At 45.1% G+C, this 22,753-nt stretch overlaps 1 protein-coding gene across 6 annotated transcripts in view; it reads right to left on the bottom strand.

The window, feature by feature from the left end:
• REEP1 (receptor accessory protein 1) overlaps nucleotides 1–22,463 on the bottom strand; it is a 118,201-nt gene extending 95,738 nt beyond the window's left edge. For 5 of the 6 annotated variants that reach the window (XM_035273399.3, XM_078348957.1, XM_035273400.3 and 2 more), the window contains exon 1: nucleotides 21,850–21,993. In XM_035273399.3, the coding sequence (XP_035129290.1) occupies nucleotides 21,850–21,881 (32 nt within the window). In that variant the 5' untranslated portion in view covers nucleotides 21,882–21,993. Of the gene's footprint in view, nucleotides 1–21,849; nucleotides 21,994–22,403 lie in introns of those variants that run through there. The other variant, XM_035273402.3, reaches the window with a different exon arrangement.
• Between the last annotated feature and the right edge of the window lie 290 nt (nucleotides 22,464–22,753).

Raw genomic sequence — 22,753 nt, 5'->3', positions numbered from 1 at the left:
CCAGGATTACAGGCATGAGCCACTGTGCCTGGCCTGGAGGCAGTTCTTAAAGCTCTAGCCTCTTTCGTCCTTTCTCTTGTCTTCATGATCTCTTCACCATAAACATCAAAAACCCTGCAGGGCCCTTGAGACCCTGGAGGATCTAAGAGGGTCTAGCTCAGAATAGCCGGTACTCTTAGAGATGTAGAAGACATGGTGTGAACAATCAGGGAAACTGCCTGCCAGGAAGGTGAGACCCTCCCTGCTCCAAGGGCCCTGGAATGCACAGTCCCATGGCCAAGGTCACTCAGCTCAGCAAGGGCTGAGTGACACCCCCCAAGTCACATCCACTTCGGGGCCAGATAGTGTTGCTGGCCCCATCATGCTCATCTGGCACCAACCACTGGACTTGCTACGTAGCCTGCAAGCCTGTCTAGCCCTAGGTTACAATTTCATCATCTGGGGAAGAGACAAGTAATGTCCACCTTGTATGACTGCTGCATTAATTAAATTATGAAGCCTTACATGAAAAATGCTGTGAGGCAAAGACTCCAGCTGTTTTCCTCAGTGGTGACCCACATCCGGCTCACAGTGCCAGCTCACTCAAGACCAGTTGATAGAGTACACTTGCTGAATGAATAAAGAATGGCATAGCACAACAGCTGCCTCATAGGGGGTACTCAGTAAAGTGTTTTATACCCTCATGAATACCAAAATTGCTTGGTGGATGTTTGTGGTTTTGGATGGCCCACAGGTCCAGTTGGCTTTAGTGTTGGTAACAGGCCCCAGATGCTCTCTGGGTCCCCATCCCAGTGCCATGTACTTGGAAAACTGACCTTATCCCCAGATCCAGGATAGGTCCTGGCTGGTTTCAGTCAAACACATCCCATGCCCCTGCCATTGAGACTGGCTCAGTGACAAGTATGTGACCAAAATTAGGAGAGCTAATGGCTCGCTAGGGGCTTCAGGGAAAAAGCTTCCTTGTCTCCCATAGGAGATGCTCTCTCTCTGGGAGAGATGCCCTCTTTCTGTTGGACACAATGAAGGCTTCAAGGTCCCTAGAAGCTGCTAGCACCTAGGGGAGCCTGGTTGAATCTGAAACAGGCACCAACCAAAGGATACAAATGAGAAACCAGAGAGTCTGCTGCTCTGGTGACAATCTTGAGCTGCTGGGTCAAGCCTCACTTGGAATCAGCACCATTCTAGACTTTTAAGATGTGTGAGTCAGCCTCAGTTGTATTACTTTTTCAAAAACCAAAAGAATTTTAATTAATATACCTGCAAAGCTAAAAAATAATCAAAAGGGGCTGGGCACAGGTGGCTCAAGCCTGTAATCCCAGCACTTTGGGAGGCCAATGCAGGTAGATCTCCTGAGGTCAGGAGTTCAAGACCAGCCTGGCCAACATGGTGAAACCCTCGTGCCTACTAAAAATACAAAAAACATTAGCTGGGTCTGGTGGCAGATGCCTGTAATCCCAGCTACTTGTGAGGTTGAGGCAGGAGAATTGGTTAAACCTGGAGGTGGAGGTTGCAGTGAGCCAAAGGCTACTGCTTGCTAGCCTGGGCAACAAGAATGAAACTCTGTCTCAAAAAAAAAAAAAAAAAGTCAAAAGGGCTAGGCACAGTGGCTTATGCCTGTAATTCCAGCACCTTGGGAGGCCGAGGCAGGTGGATCACCTGGAGGGAGGAATTTGAGACCAGCCTGGCCAACACAGTAAAACCCCATCTCTACTAAAAATATAAAAATTAGCTGGGCATGGTGGTGCATGCCTGTAATCCCAGCTACTCAGGAGGCTGACAGGAGGATCACTTGAACCCAGGAGGTGGAGGCTTCAGTGGGCTGAGATTGTGCCATCGCACTCCAGCCTGGGTGATAAGAGCAAAACTCTATCTCAAAATAATAATAATAATCAAAGGAGACCATAGTTTCCAGCAGTATCAGACAAGATACCCTGACTTACCTTCCCACTGAAAACAGCTAAAAACTCTGGATTCAAAGAAATTGTAAGTCTTTCACCAAGTGGTCAAGTTTGGCATCACCAATTATGAGACAGTCTAACACTCTGATTTCCTGACAGGAGGCAGTGGGGGGTGCACCTCCTCATCAACGTGGTGGTGTTACCACAATTGTCAGACTGGGTCTAATCATGAGGACAAGTCTGACACATGCAGAACACTCTCCACACAGCCAGCCTGAATGCCAATAAATTGGGACAACTATTCCAGGTTAGTCAAAAGATATAACAGCCAAATTCAATGTATGAACGTTAATTGTATCCAAATAAAAACAGAAAAAAAATCAATAAAGGATTTTTTTTTTAATTTGGGTTAATCTGAGTATAAACCTCATTTGGATAAAGGTGTGGGATTAGAGTTGAATTTCTTAAGGTGGTAATGATTTTCTTTTTTTTTCTTTTAGTGAGTGATTCTTAAAGTGTAATCTACAGACTTCTAGGGGATCTCAAGACCCTTTCAGGGGATCCCAAAGACCCTTTCAGAAGGTCCATAAGGTCAAAACAATTTCAACAATATTACCAAGACATTTGCCTTTTCACTGTGTTGAATTTGCACTGATGGTGCAAACCCAATGAAAGGTAAAACTGCCACCAGTACAGGGCAGTAGCACCAAACTCTATCAGTCATCATTGTGTTCTTCACCATGACACAATGGGGAAAAAAATCCTGTTTCATTTAAGAATGTCAAAGATGAGATAGCAAAAACCATCACTTTTATTAAACCCAGACCCTTGAGTACAGACGTTCCTATCATTCTGTGATGAAATAAGAAGTACTCATACAGTGCTTCTGCTGTACACTAAAGGACGATGACTGCCTAAAGGAAAAGCATTTGTGTCATTGAATTGTGTGCTGAATTATCCCCCTTTTCCATGGAACACCACTGTTATTTGAATGACTGATGAACTACAGTTATTCAGGTATCTTGCAATCATTTTCTAGAAAAATGATCCATCTCATCAGAAAAAGCAAAAAGTATTTTTGGCCAATGATGAGATTTGAGATTTTAAGCAAAAATTAGAATTTGGACATTTTTATCCACTATTAACAGTATCCCAACACTTGAAGGTGTTTCTGATGAGATCAACAGTGATATTAATGCATACAGATTTTAGATATTATATAACAAAGGTGTCCACATTTGAAGATCTGCAGCTATTTGGTAAACCAATAGTTTCTAAATGACCAAAGCATAATGTTAAAAAATCATACAGAAAAGATCCACTCAAACTATAAGAGACCAACCATTACTGAGGTTTCAGATTCCACATTGAAATTAACCTTGATACAAAAAAGACTTACAAAAATGTGCAATGCTCTCTTCTTGACATTTTTTTGCCTTTTTCTGGAAAATGTAGCTATTTTTCTTTTTCTTTTTCTTTTCTTTCTTTTCTTTTTCTTGTTTTTTTTTGAAATGGAGTCTTGCTCTGTCGCCCAGGTGGCAGTGCAGTGGTGCTATCTTGGCTCACTGCAACCTCCGCCTCTTGAGTTCAAGCAATTCTCTGCCTCAGCCTCCTGAGTAGCTGGGATTACAGGCATGCACCACCATGCCTGGCTAATTCTGTATTTTTAGTAGAGACGGGGTTTCTCTGTCTTGGCCAGGCTAGTCTTAAACTCCTGACCTCGTGATCCACCCACCTTGGCCTCCCAAAGTGCTGGGATTATAGGTGTGAGCCAATACACCCAGACAGGAAAATGTAGTTATTTTTCATAAAATGTGTTATTTAACATATAATGGGTTTTTACTTATTTTTAAATTAATTAATATACATATATGTCAAAATGTTTCCATTTTTATTTTTCATATGGTAAATACTGAAAGATGTGAGCCACATAAACAAAAGTTTTTTGGGGTCCTCAATGTTTTTAAGATTGTAAAGGGGTTCTGAACCAACAAGTTTCTTTTTTTGGTTGTTGTTTTTGAGACAGTCTCACTTTGTCACCCAGGCTGAAGTGCAGTGGCGTGATCTCAACTCACTGCAAACTCTGCCTCCTGGATTCAAGTGATTCTCCTGCCTCAGCCTCCTGAGAAGCTGGGATTACAGGAACACACCACTGCACCTGGCTAATTTTTGTATTTTTAGTAGAGATGGGATTTCACCATGTTGGCCAGGTTGGTCTCACCCTCCTCAGGTGATCTATTCGCCTCAGCCTTCCAAAGTGCTGGGATTACAGGCATGAGCCACTGCACCCAGCCAAGACCAACAAGTTTGAGAACCACTGGTATAGGAGAATAATCTTGTCCTTGAGTGACATGCTTTAGTATTTGGGGTGAAGTAGCATGATGTCTGCAGCTTCCTTTCAGATGGTTAGACAAGAGGGAAATATTTGTATTTATATAAAAAAAGATGGAGTGGATGTGCCAAGGTAAGAATAATGCAAGTATTTATTGTACTATTCTTTCAACTTTTATACGGGTCTCCAAACAAAACAAAAAGTATAATCAATATAAATAACATTTGTAAACATACTGATATTCTATATCAGTGTAAAACGCTTTAGAGGCCAAAAGCAAAGTCAAAGGGGAGTTGCAGAAAGGTAAACTAAGGGCACTTGCTAACTGAAGCATTGAATTTCAAATTACAGGGCTTGACAGAGTAAGTATAGGAGACATAGTCTAGGGCAATTCTTCTTAAACTTCAGCCTGCATAACAGAGCCTGGAGAGTGTATTAACACGTAGATTTCTGGGCCCTACCCTTGGGTATTCTCATTCAGTAGGTCTGGAGAGGGCGAGGCTGAGAATTTATAGTTCTATTAAACTCCTAGGTGAGGTAATGCTATGGTCCCCAGACCACATTTTGTGTAACACTGGCCCAGGACATCCTTCTATAAAGCTTGGACTATGGTACAGAATAAATTGTTGCTCAAAGAGATATGTTGAAGTCCTAACCCCCAGTACCTGTGAATGTGATCTTACTTAAAAATAGGGTCTTGACCAGGCACAGTGGCTCATGCCTGTAATCCCAGCACTTTGGGAGGTTGAGGTGGACAGATCACTTGAGGCCAGGAATTCAAGACCAGCCTGGCCAACATGGGAAAACCCTGTCTCTACTAAAAATGCAAAAATTAGTTGGGCATGGTGGTGTGTGCCTGTGGTTCCAACTACCTGGGAGGATAAGAATCACTTGAACCCAGGAGGCGGTGGTTGCAGTGAGCCAAGATCATGCCACTACACTCCAGCCTGGGTGACAGTGAGACTCTGACAAGAAAGAAGAAAGAAAAGAAAGGAACGGAAGGGAAGGGTAGGGGAGGGGAGGGGGAGGAGGGGAGGAGCGGGGAGGAGAGGGGAGGGGAGGGAAGGAAGAGAGAAAGAGAGAGAGGAAGAGAAAGAAAGAAAAGAAAGGAAGGAAGGAAGACAGAAAGAAAAGGAAGGAAGGAAGGAAGGAAAGAAAAGGGTCTTTGAGGATATAATCAAGCTAAGATGAGGTCATTAAGTTAGGTGGTTCCTAATCCAATATGACTCAGGTCCTTATAAAAGAGGAAAAGAGACAGACACGGGAGAACAGCATGTGACTATGGAGCAGATATTAAAGTGATGAATTTACAAGCCAAAGAAGGGGAAGCTTTGCTGACAACCACCAGAAGCTAAGAAAAAGGCAGGGAACAGATTTTTCTCTGCAGCTTTCAGAGAGAGTATGGTGCAGAACTGTCAGAGAATAAATTTTGGTCAGTTTAAGCCACTCAGTCTGTGGCACTGTAGGAAGGTAATTCAGACCCCAAAGCACTACATCATCAGTAAAAGGGTGAAGAGAGATAAGCCTGCGGCAATCACTAAAGGTTAAAGTAAAAACACCCATTCTCTAGTCATGGCAGCAGGTAAAGAGGAAACTGCATTTCCCCTGAAAACTTGTAACACTAACCTCACCCTCACATAAGTTTGCAGCCCAAATTTACACTACCCAAGTGGTCAAAATTTTTAAATCTCAAGAATTTACTTTTTAGTAGTCCAATATTGGTAGTGTCCCTAGACACCTATCTAAAGCAAATGCAAATCTTCCCTGGAGGAATTCACCTTTGACCCAAGCCTAAAGAACTCCTACAGATAAACTTCCAAGGAATATAAAAAAAAAAGAACTACGAAACACATAATGCACCTTGATTGGGAGCCACCAGAAAAAAGAGAGCTAAATTGTCCCTCAAAAATAGTTTCGATGCTAGGATTATCAGACTCTGAACATAACATAAATATGTTTATTATGTTTAATGGAATAAAAAAGGAATTTTAAAACATGTAGAAGGAACAGATATCCTAAAATATAGTGATTTCTGAAACAGAACTAAATAGAATTTGTAGACTCTAATAATTAAAATATTGTAAATCAGTGGATATGTTTAACAGCTGATTAGACATGACTGAGGAGACAGATGTGCACACAATTATTCATAATGCAGCAGTGACAGAAAAAGAAATCAGAAATCAGAAATGAAGAGACCTTTTTTTTTTGAGATAGGGTTTCCCTTTTATCACCCAGGCTGGAGTGCAATGGCATGATCTAGGCTTACTGCAACCTCCACCTCCTGGTTTCAAGCAATTCTCCTGTCTCAGCCTCCTGAGTAGCTGGGATTACAGGTGCCTGCCACCAAGTCTGGCTGAGTTTTGTATTTTGTAGAGATGGAGTTTTGCTATGTTGGCCAGGCTGGTCTTGAACTCCTGACCTCAAGTGATCTGCCCACCTTGGCCTCCCAAAGTGCTGGGATTATAGGCATGGGCCACAGCGCCTGACTGAAATGAACAAACTTGAAAGACAGAGGAGGAACATCTAACACATGTCTAATTAGAGTGCTAGAAGAAGAGGGGAGAAGGAATAGGGTGCAGAAGCAATATTGTTAACAGTAAGTAAGTTTGAAAAACTACAGAAATGAATTAAGTCCTAAAAGAATATTGACCCAAAAAGATAGAATAAGCCTATACCATTAAATAAATTGAATCAGTAGTTTAAAATCTTCCTATTGAAAAACCCCTGGCTCTGAGGAGTTCACTGGCAAATTCTACTAACCAAGAAAGATATCCAATATTACATACACTATCTCAGAGTACGGAAAAAGATGAGACACCCCCAAATTAACTTTTGAGGCTAGCACAATCTTGATACCAAAACCATACAAAAATAACACAGCCAATATCACTCACAAACACAGCTTTAAAAAAAAATCCTAAATATTAGCAAATCGCCTCCATGATCATTTTAACCACAAAAGAGAAAAACAACTTTATGACCAAATTGGATTTATCCAGGAAGGCCAGTTTGGTTTAATAGTATAAGTAATTAGTGCAATTTACCGCTTAGACTAAGGACCAAAAAGAAACTACACTGTCTCAATGAAAGCATTAGATAAAATATAATATTCATTTTGAATACTCTTAGCAAACTATCATTTTAAAATGAAACAATAAATTTCTGAAAATCCTACAGCAAGCATGACACTTCATGGGAAAATGCTGAAGCATTCCTTTTTAAGTCAGAAACAAGATAAGAGTGTCTGCCTCACCAATTTTAGTCATCATGCACTGGGAAACCAAACCAAGGCAAAATGAGGAAATAAAAGAGAATAATGACCAGAAAGACACAACACTGCACTATTCTCAAATGACGTGACTATTTATTTGGAAAACCAAAAAGAATCTGCAGTTAAGCAAGACTGTATTCTTCCAACAGTTGGAAGATGAAATTTTATTAAGATACTAAATACACTGGCATCAACAAATATCAAATACCTGGGAATAAACCTAACAAATGATGTGTATGACATCTACAGCAAAATTATAAAATTTCATTGAAAGTCATTAAAGAAGACCCAGATAAATAAAAGTAGATACCATATTTATGGAGTGCAACAACACATTAAGAACATCGATATTAGCTAGGCATGGTGACTCATGTCTGTAATCCCAGCACTTTGGGAGGCCCAGCACTTTAGGGGGCACTGCTTAAGGTCAGGAGTTAGAGACCAGCCTGGGCAACAGAGACAGAACCTGTCTCTAAATATAAAAAATTGTTTTGTTTTGTTTTTTAGAGAGTCTTGCTCTGTCACCCAGGCTGGAATGCAGTGGCATCATCCCAGCTCACTACAGCCTTGACTTCCTGAGCTTAAGCAATCCTTGCACCTCAGCCTCCTGAGTAGCTGGGACCACAGGCCCCATCATGCCTAATTTTTGTATTTACTTTGGTAGAGACAGGTTTTCAGCATGTTGTCCAGGCTAGTCTCAAACTCCTGGGCTCAAGAAATCTGCATGCCTCAGCCTCCCAAAGTGCTAGGATCACAAGTATGAGCCACTGCACCTGGCCCAAAAATTTTTTAAAAATCATCTGGGCATGGTGGTGCAGACCTGTAGTCCTAACTACTCAAGAGGCTGAGACCAGAAGGATCCCTTAAGCTCAAGAGTCTGAGGCTGCAGTGAGCTAGGATCTCACCACTGCATTTCAGCCTGGGCAACAGAGTGAGATGCTGTCTCTAAAAAAATAAAAGGCTTCACACCTGGGAGGCAAGGAGGAGGTAGGAGAATAGCTTTAGGTCAGGAGTTCAAGACCAGCATGAGCAACATAGTGAGAACATAGAAAGACAACATCTCTACAAAAAATTAAAAAATTAGCCAGGCATGGTGGCACACACCTGTGGTCCCAGCTACTTGGAAGGCTGAGCCAGGGCAGGAGAATCTCTTGCACCCAGGAAGTTAAGACTGCAGTGTGCCGTGATTGTGCCACTGCACTCCAGCCTTGTCAACAGGGCCAGACTCTATCTCCAAAAATTAAAAATAAAAGAGCATCAGTATTCTATTGTTCCACATATGTAATGTTAGTCCAATAAAAATCCCAACAGATTATTTGTATATGCAGTGTAACACATAATTCTAAGCTAATTCTAAATATGCATATGGAAGAGGAAAGCACTAAGGCAGGGCCCCCAACCTGGGGGCTGCAGACAGGAACTCAGACCCGTCAGTGGTCTGTTAGGAACCTGGCTGCACAGCAGGAGGTGAACAGCAGCATTACCACCTGAGCTCTGCCTCCTGTCAGATGAGCAATGGCCTTAGATTCTCATAGGAGTGTGAATCCTATTGCAAACTGTACATTCGAGGGATCTAGGAGGCGCGCCTCCTTATGAGAATCTAATGCCTGATGACTGAGGTGGAACAGTTTCATCCTAAAACTGCCCCCCAACCCCCACCCATGGAAAAATTGTCTTCTATGAAACCAGTTCCTGGTGCCAGAAAGGCTGGAAACCACTGCACTAAGGCACTCTTGAGGACGAACAAGGTGAGGAACGTGCCACACCAGATATCAAGACTCTTCATAAAGTTTTGGTAACTAACACAGTGTGGCACTGTTGCAGGCAGGCAAAATATTCAATGGTACAAAATGAAGAACCCAGAAACAGACCTGCACATTATAGAAACTCACTTTATGACAGGGCTGAGCATGGAAAATCTGAAGAGAAAGGATGAACTTTTGAATAAATAGCATCAACTCAATAGATTAAGAAATAATGTGCGAACAGCAAAACTACGAATCTGCTAGAGCAAAATGGGAGAATAATTTCAATTTTATTTTCCCAGGACACAAAAAGCACAAACTATAAGCAAAAAAAATGCTGTCTATTGCATCAATATTAAGAATTTCCACTTAACCACATAGACTATAAAAAAGATAATAAAATAAGCCACAGACTGGGAGAAGACATTTGTAACATATAAATGACAGAAGTTTAGCATCCAGAAGAGTTAAAAACACCTACAAATCAACAAGATAAGGACAAGAGAAAAACTGGCAAGGCTTGAGCTGGCGCTTCACAGAAGAGAGAACATGAATGGCCAATAAACATATGAAAAGATGCTCAGTCTCACGAGTGTTCATGAAATGCAAATTAAATCCATAAAGAGATTCCACTTGGTACCCACCAGACTGGCAAAAATTCTAAAGTGTAAGAATATCAAGTGACAGTAAAGACACAGTGCAAATGGAATCTCACCCACTGCTGAAAGAAAACTGTATTGGAGAACAGTTTATGAAGAACAAATGGTGGAGCACTTGCCAAGCCGGACATCAGGAATTTTCATCCAGCTATGGTAATTACGACAGTGTGGTGCTGGTGCAGGGTCAGTCAAAGTGATCAATGGCACAGGATAAAAAGCCCCAGGACAGACCTCCTTTACTATGGAAGCTTAATTTATGTTACTTGGTCAAGCAGAAGATGCAGATATTCTCTGCCTCAGCCAAACTAACCCTAACAAAACCTGTGCAAAGTACACCAGGAAACACACAAGAATGTTTACTGCAGCACTCTTTCTGAGAGAGTGCAAAAGAAAAATCTAGAACAACCTAAATATTCATCAAGAGTTTGACTGATGAGTATATTATGGTATATTCATACAATAAAGGTAGTGTTCTAGTTCTTAAACTGGTGATGAGTAAATGAACTGTCACTGTACTATTATCCATTACCCCTGACCACGTTTTCTTTATAAATAGTCTTTTCTATTGCCTCATTAACTACTTTTTGCAAATCAAGGAGAGCCCAGAAACAGAAACAAAATAAGATATTAGAATCCAAGCACAGTGGCTCACACCTATAAGCCCAGCAACTTGGGAGGCTGAGGTAAGAGGATTGCAGAAGACAGGAGTTCGAGGCTGAAGTGAGCTATGATCTTGCCACTGTACTCCAATCTGGGCAACAGAGTGAGATCCTGTCTCTCAAAAAAAAAAAAAAAAAAAAAAAAAGAGAGAGAGAAAGACGTTAGAACATCAAAGTGTTCCTTTGCATATTTCTCCTTTCTTTAGGTTATTCTTAGATGAACTCCCCTCAGCCTGGATGCAGTAGGGCCTGTGATAATGGGTGTAGGTCAGCTGAGTTATGGCCTGCAAAGATATTCAGGTCCTAATTCCTAGAACCTGTGAATGTTACCTTATACGGCAAAAGGGACTTCACAGGTAGAATTAAGTGAAAGATTTTGAGATGGAGAGACTATCCTGGATTATTCAAGTGGGTCCTATTTAATTTGTGATTAAATGTAATCACAGGTGCCCTAAGAGGAAGATTTAAGGGCAGAACAGGAGACGGTGGGATCACAGAAGCAGAGGCTGGAGTAATGTAGCCACGAGGAATGCCAGCAGCCACCAGAAGCTGAAAGAGGCAAGGAATGGAGTGTCCCCTGGAACTCCCACGAGGAACCAGCCTTGCCAATGTCTTGATTTTAGCCCCAGAAGAGTAATTTCAGACTTCTGACTTCCAGAACTCTTGTTTTAAACCACTAAACTCATGTTACCTGTTACAGCAGCAATCATAGGCTAATACAGTGGGAAAGGATGCTTGACTTCACTCACCTCTTCATCTCAGACTGTTTTCCACTTAGTGCACCCTGTCCTCTGCCTTTTCTTCTCTCCAACATTGGATGCCACAGTGTCCCCCACTCCGTAGGAATACGAAGCAGTGGTTTAATTCCTTCATATGTAAGATGTACCATTTCCCTTGCTAAAAGGGCTTATCCCTGCAATTTCCAACCAAAGCCAGAGAAATCATTTACACACCCCCACAAAATACCCACCCAATGGAAACAGCACTGGCCAGTCAGAGGGACACTTGAATTCAAGTCCCAGTTTCCCACTGACTAGCTATATGACCTCATAAACTTCTCAGACATGGAATCAAAATTCATTCATCTTTATATCCCTGGTGACTGGCATGCACCAAATGGTTAAAAAAAAAAAAAAAAGAGCAGTACATCAATGAATAAATCGACCAAGCTATGAATCAATCAATCAATCTAGAGCAAGGATAGAAGTCCCAATCACTGAAAAAGGCAATCTTTTTAATAGCTCTTCTCTCTCTCTTCCTCAACCACCATAAGGAAAAAGATTAAAATCATAAAGTTTTGGCCAGGCATGGTGGCTCATGCCTATAATCCCAGCACTTTGGGAGGCTAAGGTGGATGGATCACCTGAGGTCAGGAGTTCAAGACCAGCCTGACCAAAATGGTGAAACCCCATCTCTACTAAAAGTACAAAATTAGCCATGCGTGGTAGCACATGCCTGTAATCCCAGCTACTCAGGAGGCTGAGGCAAGAGAGTCTCTTAAACCCGGGAGGTGGTGATTGCAATGAGCCAAGATCATGTCATTGCACTACAGCCTGGGCAACAAGAGTGAAACTCTGTTTCAAAAAAAAAAAAATCATAAAGTTTTAGAGCTGGACAGTTTTTAGTGTTGGAAGCCAGGAGTGCCCTGCCTTACAGGGCAGCCCAGTGCTGTTAGTGCCAAGTACTGGAAACCTTTTCCTTCCAACAAGCCAAAAATATGTCTTCTAGCCACCCACAGGGTTCTAGTCCAATTCTCTAACCACATAAAACAAGCTTACTCTTTTTTCCACATTAAAACATTTTTAGAACTTGGAAACCTGGCCTTAAGTCTTGGCCTAGCCAATCAGGCTCATGAGTTTGACAGATCACCCATGTCTGTGGTTCTCCATCTTCCTTGTCTGTCAAACAAGGGCATGACATCACTGAGATTCCTTCTAGCTGTACCATGCAGTGTGAAAAACACCACCTTCTTGGTATTCAATCCATTTTAACCTATTCACTGGGTTTTTAATGTCAACACTTTATTTTTCACTTAAGAAGTCCTTCTTTTCCATGTGAGTCTATTTCCCTCCCCCAGGATATACTGTTTTCTTATATTTTCAATTCTTTATTTCTTTTTTCATTTTTAAAAAGACTTATTCTAAGGTCTCTAACTGGTAGCTCTTTTATAGAAATAATATATATTATTAATATACGTGTGTGCAAAGGCTGCTGGGTGGGACAAGCTTGCCACCTTCTAAGAACAGTGAGGACGCTGAAGCCGAGTAAGAGAGGGGAGGCCACTGCAAGGTAAGATCAGAGTGTGGACAGGAGCCAGACCTTGTTGAATGTTACTGACAATGGTAAGGAGTTTGAATTTTACTCTTAGTGGGATGGTGCAATTTTTAAACAGCAGGGGAAAGATGGCCTATCTTACATTTTAATGAGATCACTGGAGGGACAGAAGTAGAAGCAGGGAAAATAGTCAGGAGGATTGTATCCCTCTTCTCTGAGCAGTGTGACCCACTCAGCCCAATATTGTATCTGACAGGCATAGCTTTGGTAGTCTAAGCCCCAGGTGTGACAAGAGTAAATTTTACACTGATCACAATTAGGCAACCCATCTATGAAAGTGGGACAAGAGGCCAGGTGTGGTGGCTCACACCCATAATCCCAACACTCTGGGAGGCTGAGGTGGGCAGATCATGAGGTCAGGAGATCAAGACCAGCCTGGCCAACATGGTGAAACCCAGTCTCTACTAAAATACAAAAATTTAGCTGGGTGTGGTGGTACACACCTGTAGTCCCAGCTACTCAGGAGGCTGAAGCAGGGAAATAGCTTGAACCCAGGAGGCGGAAATTGCAATGAAGTGAGATCATGCCACTGCACTCCAGCCTGGCGACACAGTGAGACTCCATCTCAAAAAAGAAAAAAAAAAAAAAAGAAAGTATAGCTTACTTACTTAGCCTGCAGTGTTCAAACCTCTTGCAGGAGGGGGAGCATGAAGGTAAGTGGGTGCCAGGACCGGTTGAGTGCTTTTGGGCTCTGGCCCCAAGGCAGCATCTAGGAGTGTGTTAAAATTAATGCTGTTTTAGCAGCTGCTGTCTGCAGATGGCATTAACCAGCTCAGTGGAGAGTCAAGGTGACAGTCTTTTACACCCTGCCCTCTTGGTACCCGGGTTCTTGTCTGGCATCCAGGAAGAATCAGGTCTCACGGACTTGAAGGATGGTGAATGTGGATATTTTATTGAGTGATGGAGGTCACTCTTAGTGGTATGAGGAGCTAGAAAGGGGATAGAGAGGGAAGATAATCTTCCCCTGGAGTGCAGCTATCCCCAGCCAAACTCCTCTCAACATTCAGATGCTTCTCTTCTCTCCTCTGCCACACCACTCTGCTTCTCTGACAGTGAAGTTTGGGGTTTTTATTGGGTACAGGATGGGGGGCGTGGTGGGCCAGAGTGGTTTTGGAAAAAGCAACATTTGGGCAGGAAAACAGAGATAACTGTTCGAATTTAGAGCTGCAGTTTCCAGGCTTGAGGCTCAGTGGGGCCTTTGCTGGGGAACTGCCCTCTTCTACCCAGTATTTCCCTGCTCCTGTCCATATCAAAAGGTACTTGGTTGGGCACTGGCTTGACAGAGTCCAGGTATGCTATTTAGAACTCATAAAATGTTGAGGTCAGAACCTCTCAGAACCAGAAAGCATGAACCACAGTCTAGCACAAATGGTAACTTCAGATTGAATCCCAGGTCCACAGACAATAATGGGAACCTCAGGAAAGTATCTTTTCATTTCACAGGGAACATGATGGCACCCTGTCTCCTGACTCAGCCTTTCTTAGGCTTTATGGGGATCTTGTTAAAACATAGGTGTGCTAGGCCTGGGACTGCATTCCTAACTCCGGTAATGCCAATGATGCTAGTACACAGACCACACTCTGAGGAGTGAGGTCCTGACTCATTCACAATCCAACATGCACTCACTGGGCACCTACTGCATATGAGAAACTGTGAGGGAGACAAAGCAGACATGGTTCATAAGGGGATATCAATCCACAGACCACCACAGCACCAGGAACAAAGTGACGACAATGCTACTCTGGGGACCCAGAGGACAGAAGTCTTTCTTGGTTAGGGGACCTATGGGAGGCTTTGCAGAGAAAGGCAGACAGAGACACACATGGAAAGTATAATAAAAACCAGAGGGCACCTTCCAAGACAAGCTATGGAATAGCATCAGTTCTTTGTAATTGCTAATTTATCCTCAAACTGAAGAATTCCTTTCTCAACTCATAAACAGAATAAAGGGACTAACAAAATAAAGGGACTAAAAGAGAAGTGAGAGAGATATTTCTAGTGTAGAGATTGAAGGAGTATGTCAGGACTCTCCCAGTTGCACAATACCATGTTATGCCAAGGACATTTCTAGGTTTGCAAAGCTGGTTACGAGTCATTCATTCAACATATATGGTGGTCATTAGGGCTGTCCTTTAGTGAGGAGTGTAATTCCCCACCCACTTCACTATAGGTTTGGCCAGTGAAATGTGAGCAGAAATGGGCATGTTATCATCCCCAGGTGCAGGTACTTATGAGCTAGTATGTGACTCTCCATTTTTCTCTCCCTACCACAGTGAATCCTGGTGTGTGTGTGTGCGTGTGTGTTTTGAGACAGGATCTCCCTCTGTTGCCCAGGCTGAGTGCAGTGGCACAAACTTGGCTCACTGCAACCTCCAGCTCCCAGACTGAAATGATCCTCCCACCTCATCCTCCAAGTAGCTGGGACCACAGGTGCACACCACCATGTCCAGCTAATTTTTGTATTTTTTTGTAGAGATGGGGTTTCACCATGTTGCCCAGGCTAATATCAAACTCCTGGGCTCGAGTGATCTGTCCGCCTCTGCCAAACAAAATACTTGGATTACAGGCATGAGCCTCCGTGCCCGGCCAGAATCCTGATGTCTTATGTTGTAATGTTAAGACAAAGGAGACCCAGTCAGCCTGGGACTCTGAGTGAATATAATGAGCAGATTACCTCTGCTAACCAACAGTAAACAGGCAGCAGAGAGCAAGAAACAAACCTTTGTTGTCTCAAGCCGCTGGGATTTGGGAGTTGTTAGTGCAACGTACCCCAGTCCATCTTAACAACAAATATTTAATTGATTATAAGTACCATTTAAAGTTTTCATTCTAGGACATTCTAGGACAGCTCATAGCATCAAAGAAGCAGCTGAAGGAACTGGGGCCTGAGCAACCAGAACCAAGGCTCCTTGTGTCAGCATCAGCCTCTTTCTCTCACCCCATGTCTCATTTCCATTTATCATTGCTTTGCTGTATTCTCCACTTTTGCTTATGGACTTTCTCCAAGTAAGTCAGGGGGTTTAGATGCCTCAGCCCTAACTTCATATCTTTCCAACTCTGTACCCCATAGGCAATAGTATTCTCCCTAAGTTCCAAGTCAAGAAACCCTGGGGAAGGATCTCAGTTTGGGTCACCTGCTCACCTCTGGATGAATGTCTATGCCTGGGGAAATGCATACCTAGCCCTGGGTCACGTGCTGACTTCTGTGACTGAGTAAAGGGAGGAAGGGTGGAGCACATTACCAGAAGGAAATGGAAAACTTGTTTTGCAGCCCAAAGTACTATCTAGAGTCACCTACAAAGAAGGGGAAAGGATATACACACATACACAGGCAGGAAAATGCCTAAGGCAGACTTTCACTGTGATCAGTGAAAGAGAAAAAAAAGGGGGGAATGTAGCATACACTATGCATAATAGTCCTAAGAGGAAACAGAAGCAGGGCAAGAGAGCCACTAGGCTGGACAGCTCCCTAGTGGCAACGGGAGGCACCTTTGTCCTAGAACTGCCAGGTAACTGACAAGGCCACAGGGAGAGGGAGGGATGGGATGTCAGGAGGAGATGTTAACTCAAATAACAGATGCTCTCTGTTTACTAATCTGGTAAATCTGACAATGGGGCAGACCTTTTCTGATCAGGAATGAGCTAAGTCTGGAAGAGCAAATACTGAACCAACACGTGTGGCCCCATTACCATCTTCCCTCCACGAAGCACTCTTGGGACTTCTTCCCAGCTGAGCCAAACCCAGCTTCTTGCTCCTCAAGACAGTGTCCTAGGCAGCCTTACATTAATCATAAGAGATGAACCTCACTTGCCATCCCTGGTCTTGGTACCCACACATGCTTGAAGGCCTATACCAAATTACTTTCAAGATTCCTTCTGACATCCCTACTGTGTGCCAAATAGTTGTTCCTCAATCTATATTTCCTTTTTATTTGTATTCCCAGGAAAGCCCCAGTGTCACTTAAAAACCCCAAAGTGAAAATAATGTGCTTCTGTAATAAAGACAGATGAAATCTGAAAAATTCAGAATAAATACTCTGAAAATAATGATCCAACTTCCAATTTCTTAAGAATCCCAATTCCCCTCCCAAGCCTCAGAATCAAGAAGAAAACATCCTTAGTGCCCAAGTGTACCCCCCCTTACTTCTTGTTGGGGGCTGAAAAAATCCCCCAGACTAAGAATTCTGGTAACCAGCTCGGCATGTATGTGGCTCATCCCTGGCAGTGAAATTTCAAAGGTTCCACATGCTATGGCTGCCACACTGCCATGTCTCCCCTTTCCCGAGCCTCCCAAACTTTCCTGGAAACACACATTCATACACACTTGCACACACACAAAATGGCAGCCCCACTAAGTGGCAAAAGAGGGCCTGACTCCCCCTTCCCTCATTCTCCACAGGGCTCCTCCTCCCCCGACATAATACACCCTCCAAAAAAGATAGCTGGCTTCAGAAGGAAGCAGGGAGACTGACCCAGTAATAACCAAGTTGGACCCTCACTTGTCAGCTAACCTCAAATAAGACACAGTGGGAAGAAGTGCAGAAAAGCTACTTCTCAGCAGGCAGGCAGGTTTCCTAAACAAAGAAACGGGGCAACTCAACAGCGGAAAAATCTAAGCTGGTATTTTTCACTTCCTTGAGGATACTTCTGTTTATAAATAAATGTGATGCATACAAGCCAGCTGGGGAAGGAAGAGACCTAGAGGAACACTGACTTTTAGAGCTCTTAGACCCTCCAAGGTGACTGTGGCCAAAAATCTTGTCTCTTAGACAGGGAGCTGGCCCCAGTGTGGGTGGGAGTTGCCCTTAGGACTGTGACAGTGGGTCAGACCAGCACTGGGACTAGAACACATGTCTTCTGCCTTCCAGCCTAACATCTTTCCTTTCACAATTCAACTAAAACATTTACCCAGTTCCCACAGTGTACTACAGCATGGTGCCAGGAAATCATTCCTCAACCAACTGGAACCCTCCATTAACTGAATCAATTTCCTGCATGCCACATTTTAAAAGCAGGCCCCATAGGAAGGCTAGCGTATATTTAAGGATTTATGATCTTTTCCTTTTTTTCCATTTGTTTTGCAACAGTTGGGGAACATCTTGAGGACAATCGACATTCCTTCCAGTCCCATCCATTTTCACGTCCCTGATCCACGACAGACTTCATGCTCCAAATTCCAGTCCTGGAAATTAGCCAGATCTTTAGCCATCAAACCAAGACTTCGTCTTGATCATCACACTGTATTTTCTAAAAACTAATATTCTAAAAAATGTACAACATGGAAATAAAATGTTTTCTGCCATTAGTTATTCAGAAAATTTTATAGACTTAGGACTCTCTTTTCCCCATGCCGTGAATTGGGGTTTTAGTCTACTAATCCCATAAGGGGTGGGAAGCTCTAGATCCATTCAGCCAACATTCTGGACCTTGGCCAAGACAATGAGGCAAGACCTGCTCCTTAGAATAATGCTTCAAAGTGGGATATTATTCCAAGAAGTCACAGAGCAACATCACTGTCCTCCGCTAACAGGGTGCGCAAAAACATGCTCTCCCCAGTTTAAAATTCATTCATACCTAGGCCTTGAGGTGTCTGTAAAGAAAACAAAAGGAGGCAAGCAGGCAGGTCCTAAATGAGCCCCTGTGTACCATGAAGGATCAACCAGGTTCTGAGTGCTATTGCACTGAGTATCTCTTCCTTAATTCTTTACAGGCTGAGCCAAGGAAGTTAGGAGAAAGACAGCTGGCAAGAAGGGAGTATCTCAAACTGGTCCTCACTCTAAGAGCCTTGCCCAGTGGGCAGAATCCTGATGTCTGCTACCCTCTGTCCCCAGCACTGGCCAGCTACTCTGCTTGTCCCCAGGGCCTGGGATTTCCTTCAACACAACCAACCTTCACTCAGTGCACTCAGGTGCCAGGTACTTCGAGAAAGACTCATGGCAGAGGAAAAGGGGTTTGAAAGGGAAAAACCCACAATTACTGTCTTCGAAATGCTTACAGCCAGTAGCAGCAGAGACATCCAGAAGCACTGGCTGGCTGTCCCTGGAGGCCATCAGCTTGTCATGATACCTCTGGTTGGATGGTTGGGACCACACAAAGACAGGAAGACACTCCCTCTCTATCCTCAGAACTCAGTGATAGGTCTTCCTTACATGGTCTTTGATGTGACAGAGGCTTACAAAACCATGAAAAGATTGCTTACACAAAACTTGACTCATGGACAAAACCATAGGATGCTCCCATACCAGAGGTCTAGGGAGCTTGAAATAGATCCATTTGTCAACTGGCAGTGGGGAGTGAAGGTGGAAAAAGCACTGGACTGGACTAAAAATCTGGACCCTGTTTTCTTTACCAGCTCATCTTGTGTCCTTGGCATGGGAAATTTCCTCCGCAGTTTTACAGATGTGGAGGGAGGACGAGATCAGTGGCTTTTATTAGCAGAAAAACACATCTACTTTTCTTAATTATATTTTATCTAGAACCCCAATATATAAGACAAACAAAAAGGGAACTGCTTGGGTTGAATCAGGGATGAGGAGCCCAGAGCCCATCTGCTCAGGCTGGGTGGCCCTCAGGAAACCCAGTTTGAAAACCGCAGGCGTAAATTAAGTCTGAGAGCCCCTGATAACCTTTCATAAGGTTTCTGGGGAGGACAGAAGGAGGGACTCATCATTGATTTACTGCTCTCCGTGGTGCTTGATGATTTATATATCAAGTGTCATGGAAGTCTTTGCAACAGCAACATGAGTTTAACTAGCTGTGGACTAGCGTCTGCTGTGATCTAAGTTGTGAACTGGGATCTTCTGGCAAGAGGCAAAATGGGATTTGAACCACAGGTGTTCTGATTCCAAACAAAGCATTCCTCCTCTTATTAAGTTACTCAAGGTATGTGGAGTGTAGAATATTGGGCTGAATCCATAATATCCTTTAATTATAAATATATGCACATATATGCATATAGGAAAATTTCTTGAAGAATATACCCTCCACAATTATTATTAGTTATCTCTGTGTGGTGGGAATGTGGATGATTTTCAGTCTGTTTATCTTTTCTAATTTTCCTGTAATGAACATATATTGTCTTCATGGAACAGGTATTGCTATTAAAAATGATGTTCATAATGCATAATTAACATGCTCATGCTGCATTTCTACAGGGAGTTAGGAACTGGGGGATAGGTGATATCCATGACCTTTTGGACTTGATGGTGGAAATAACAATTCCAAATCCCATCAACTCTCCTTGGGCCACAGAATGCTGGGCATTTAAATTCTCTGACGTCTTGTTTCTGGGAAATGTGGTTGTTTTAGAAAGCAACAGACACCTCCCAAATATATGCCTCTCCTCTCCATCCCCATCAGCTGCCCGTTGTAAAAAAGCGGGAGGGAGGTGCTAGTAAAACCAATGACAGTTACATGACCCAGGACCAGAGGGCCTCACTCCCAGCCAGCAGGACCTACAGTGAGCCCACCAACCAGGCCAACTCAACTGTCCAGCCCCACCCTGAGGGCTCTCCAGAATCCACTGGCAATATCGATCTCAGTGAGAAACCATCACCTGAAGGCTAGACAGCATTGGACAGGCATGAGGCAGGGCAACGCGTGTCAGCCACTTCCCTGTATTATTCATGTGGGCTCTGCTGGCAGAAATCTTCTAAATATTTAACTTGCCACCTCAAGGTGCACTGCAAACCCACTGCAGTCAGGAACAGCTGTGGAGAAGCCTTTAGAGTGACTTGGGGGCCGAGAGGCTCAGACACTGTCTTTGGCAGGAAAGCCCAGAATGGTGGTGGGAGACAATGCCAACATCCACTTCAGAAGGGAAAATCAGTAAAGAAGGGAAGGGAGATGGGAGGTGTTTCAAAACGTGGGGAGTGATGGTGCACAATCACTGGGGTCCAGAGCCCATCTTTCTCAGACAAAGAAAAAGCCTGAGGTGCCTGCCACCCTCCTCCCAGCCTTAGACTCCCCACACCCATTTCAGCCCTGGCTCACTAAAGCTGGTGGCAAATCTGTTCTGACTCAAGCCAGGACAGTCAGGGAAGAAGCTTGGACTGGAACAGCCACGTCTATCTCCAAAGGAGAATAAAGCCACGGGGGTAGCTCTTCAAACGCCTATGGGTTCTGGGGCTTGAAGGAGAAAATCGGCCCCCACGCCCATCCCCAATGGCTTCACACAGACCTCACCCCAGATGACTCTGCACTCTCCTGCAAGGCCTGGGAGGTGTCATTGCCACCATCCAGGCAGCTGTCACTTGGAAATTTCCCGTGCACTACTGGAGGTACCTGCCCCTGTCTCTCAAACCTCTGCAAAAAGAGTCGGAGCCGGGGGCACCAGGCGTCTACTCCAAGATTCACATGCGTCCTCCCATGTCCCACCTGCCTTTGCCACTGTCGATGTAAGACACCTAAAAAGGAGGATTTGTCCCACCCCACTGGGAGCCCCGCCTCCGTCTCTCCACGCGTTCTGCGCTGACCCTCCAGGCAGCGCCCCTGGCTCATCTAGGCTGTCCTTTCCACCTGACAAAAGCTGGGCGACGGGGCGCGGTGAGGGCGACCGACCGCACATTTCTCCCAAAGGAGAGAGACGCGTGTCCTCGCGGCGCGCCCATTCGGGGCCTCTCTGCAAATCGACCGACCAGGGGAACAAAGCGGCCGGGGCGCGGCGCGGCGAGACGCAGCCCCCACGGAGCCCCCGCGCGCCCCAGCCCTCGCTGCCCCGGCCCATTCCCCCGCAAGCGGTCGCCGGCGCCGGCTGCCTCCAGGCTACAGCCGCGTCCTGCGCTGCCAACCCGCAGGCGTCCTCGGCGGCTACTGTACCGCTAAATTTAGCGGCGCCGGGTATTAATAGCCCGAGCCACTGGGGCCGGGTGCTACAGGGGCGCGCGCAGCCTGGGGTCGGGGGCGGAGAGGGAGGCAACGGAGGGGCACGGGGGAGAAGGACACTTACACCACCAGCCTGGAGATGATCCATGACACCATGGCGGGCGGGCGGGCGCGGCCCGGGCTGCGCGGCTCTGCTCGGCTGCGGGCGGCGCGCGCGGCTGCGGCGCTCCTGGCACGTCCGTCCGCGCACGGCCGCCGCCACCAAACTGAGCGTGCCCGCCGCCCTGCCCGGCGTTCGCGCGTTGGCGCAGCCGCGGCACGTTCTGGCGGCGGCGGCGGCGGCGGCGGCGGCGGCGGCCCCAGCCCCCCGGGGCTCGGCGGGCCCGCGGCGATTGGGCGGTGAGCGGGTCAGGGCACCCGCGGGCCCGCCCCGCCCCGCTCGTCCCGGCCCCCGGCTGAAGGCGGGCGGGTCCTGCGCCCGCCCAGGGCACCCGCCCCGCCTAGGAAACCCTGTGGCAGCCCCGTTGGCGGGCAGGGACCCGGGTGCCACCCCACCCTCAGCTTTCCAGTGGAGAAACTGAGGTCCGAATCTGGACCTCGGGAATCTGTCTGCACCTGTCTAGGTGAAAGGCTGTCATCCCTCATTCAGATAGTGCGCTAGCCTCATAAAGGGTTTACCTGGATCCAGACCCGACCTCTTCAGTCTGTCCCCTGCTCAGCATTGTCTGCATGAGAAACAAACGTGGGCACTTGCCTTCCTACTTAAAATTCTACAGAGTCCCTATATGATCGTGGTACCTGCCTATAACCGCGTTGCCATGACCATTCCCCCAAATAGTCCTCTAGCTGTTTTCACTCCAGGCATCTTGGATTCATATATTTGCGGTTTCTTCTTCGCTGTCCGTATATGCCATGCCTCATCGTCCTGCCTTGGTTTGATTCAGCTCCTTCTTCAAGGTTGGGCTGAAGGGCTACTTCTTCCTAGGGAAGGCCTTTCATTGGGGGCTGCTCCGGATCCCAAGGGGAGA

This window comes from Callithrix jacchus, chromosome 14 (assembly GCF_049354715.1).
Source record: "Callithrix jacchus isolate 240 chromosome 14, calJac240_pri, whole genome shotgun sequence".
In the NCBI taxonomy this organism is placed as follows: Eukaryota; Metazoa; Chordata; class Mammalia; order Primates; family Cebidae; genus Callithrix; species Callithrix jacchus.
This window is presented reverse-complemented; position numbering and strand designations above follow the sequence as displayed.